The 2,621-nt window shown below is 38.1% G+C and overlaps 1 protein-coding gene across 1 annotated transcript; it reads left to right on the top strand.

Annotated features, from left to right (window-relative positions):
- Positions 1–942: 942 nt before the first annotated feature.
- LOC144891608 (uncharacterized) lies at positions 943–2,181 on the top strand. Its single transcript, XM_078775230.1, has 4 exons — positions 943–1,013; positions 1,104–1,256; positions 1,535–1,658; positions 1,879–2,181. The coding sequence occupies exons 1-4, from the start codon at positions 958–960 to the stop codon at positions 2,179–2,181; spliced, it is 636 nt and encodes a 211-aa protein (XP_078631356.1). The 5' UTR covers positions 943–957.
- The last annotated feature ends 440 nt before the right edge of the window (positions 2,182–2,621 follow it).

Here is a 2,621-nt window from a genome sequence, read left to right as displayed (position 1 = left end):
CGTTGAGGTCGCTAGAAGGTGGGAGGGTTCTTTTCCTGGTTCTCTGTTTGTCTACAATGGGGTTTGCATCAGCACCACCCATACTGTTTACCTCATCGACAACGATCTCAGTAGTGTAATAATGTTGCTTCTGGGACACCTCCGTTTAACATGGGAAATCCCTATCTAATGTCATTTACCCCCTTGTCTTTTTCAAAAATCATAAACACCTCTATTTCTCCCACCCTCATCTTTATGAACCTTTTGTCTGTAGTACCTATCCTTAATGTTGTTCATTAGACCACTCAAACACTACAAATATTTGTTTTCTCTTATAGACCTATCATCCTTCTTCTACATATCATCTGGCAGATTAATCTTTGACCCATTCACTTCCATATTGACCCTAAAGACCTCTATTTCTCTCACCCTGTTCTTTACGAACCTTCTAACCTTTTGACATGTTATCCTTATTCATTAGACCACTTAAACACCTGTGATCCTTCTGACCTCATGGACCTTTTAACCTTTTACTCTTAATATCATCTGGTGAATATAACCCACTCAAACATCGATCCGACAAATATTTGTTTATGCGTGGGAAATAATTTAATTCTCCTACAACTCTCCTCACCGTCTCATCCAACTCACCGGTATTTAAATTAATTCTCTTATTTGTTTTGTGAACTTTTTTACCAGTTGCCTTTTCAATTATACTTATTTGATATTTTTTACATTCATTTTGTTTTCCATTTATATACCACTCGAACCTTTTCTAATTAATAGCTCACTGTTGAGAAATGACGTTGTTTCACTTGGATAACTTCCAAGGAATTCTCTTTGTCTTGTTTCCTGTTTTTCACAAACACACGCCCTCAGTTTCCAAAAGCTGACAAGCACTTCAGTTCCCCGAAATACATTTTGTTCATTATAAAAAGAGAGGTCTCCGAATGGGACATTTAAACATTGTGAACGAAGATGAGCTTGTCTTATTCCAGTCTTTCCTCTGATGAAGAATACTCGCCAGGACATTGGTAAGTTCATTTGGTATTAAACACTGTTAATGAGAGCTTTGTATGTGATTAATTATACAACTAATAATTTATTTTTCCTATTCATTGCAGCAATTCAAATATTGTAAATATCCTGGCAGAATTTCAAGTTGTTTCTCAAGAGTTCCACAACGAACTGAATACGGGTTTGAATAACCTACCTCCGAGATGGTGGGCTCAGAATGAATTCAATGTTTCACCGTTCTTAGAAAATTCACGTGAAAGGTATGATAGAAAATAAAAAACGAGAGGTGTGTGCATGTGTGTGTGCATGTGTGTGTGTGTATGTGTATGTGTGTGCATGTGTGTCTGTGATTAAAATAGAGAGATCGAATTGTGAGGAACAGAAATGAAAAAATGAGATTGTGTGTGTGTGTGTGTGTGTGTGTGTATGTGTGTGTGTGTGTATGTGTGTGTGTATGTGTGTGTGTATGTGTGTGTGTGTGTGTGATGTTTTGTCAAGCTTACTTCAGCATAGTAATTTCTCCTTATTTTGTTTGCAGCCTCGAAGACCAAAGCTTGGAGTGGGACGATTTTGGACTCCATAGGAATGGTTATTTCCTACCAACCTGTGAACCTCTACATTTTCAACTCAACGATCTTGACGCTAAGCTGGATTTTTTCGAGGTAAGCATGTGTGTACGTGTGTGTGGTTCACCGTTTATAATAGGTACACCATATCCCTGCGCATCGTAAGAGGTGATTCAGGGTTGGTGTCAGGAAGGGCATCCGACCCTATATTAATAATAATAATAATAATACATTTATTTTGTATAGCGCTTTTCAAGACGCTTTGACATGGAACATAAATATGAAATAAATATCTCTCCCCTCTTGTCTTTAATAGAAAGAGATTCAAAACCTGAAGACATCTGCTGAACCAACCTTTGACTTGTGCTGGGAAGAAATTGATGACTTATGCTGGGGAGAAGTTGAATGTATACCTCAAGAAAAATGTTTTAATAATATAAAGATTTTAATGTTTTCAATATTTATATATATTTGTTTTGTTTACAATTATTTAATTATTAATTACAAAAAGAGAATAAAGGAGGGAACGGGGAGGTGCACCCCTGCCAAAGACCCTTCACCCCCCTCATCCCACCCCTCCCCTCCCCTTGTGTGTGTGGGGAAGGTGGGGGTGGGATGAGGGGGGTGAAGGGTCAAGGGTGGGGGTGCACGGAGGGTGGGGGATGATGGGTGTGGTCTGTGTGGGCGGGGTCTGTGTGGGCGGGGTCTGTGTGGGCGGGGTCTGTGTGGGCGTGGTCTGTGTGGGTGTGGCTTATGATTTTAATTTATTTAAATTTTTTTTTATTACCACTAATTAAATTAGCTAATCTGGGTGGGGTGAATAGAAATGTTGTTTAATGAATTATTAGCTTTGTTTTTTGTAATTCTTGCGAGTAAAATGAACCCAAGATTTCTTCTCGATTTATATCATTTAATTTGTAGGTCCAAGGGACTGTATCCATTACATCAACGATTATAAATAATTCATTAGTCCATTTTTGTGTATAACCTTTCTCAAAATGGCTTTTCCATTTGTATATCCTTACAATATCACCAACTTTGAACTTGGGCTTTCTCAAA

Source organism: Myxine glutinosa, chromosome 4 (assembly GCF_964187855.1).
Source record: "Myxine glutinosa chromosome 4, kmMyxGlut1.1, whole genome shotgun sequence".
Classification (NCBI taxonomy): Eukaryota; Metazoa; Chordata; class Myxini; order Myxiniformes; family Myxinidae; genus Myxine; species Myxine glutinosa.
The sequence above is the reverse complement of the archived record's forward strand: the minus strand, read 5'-3'. Positions and strand labels throughout refer to the sequence as shown.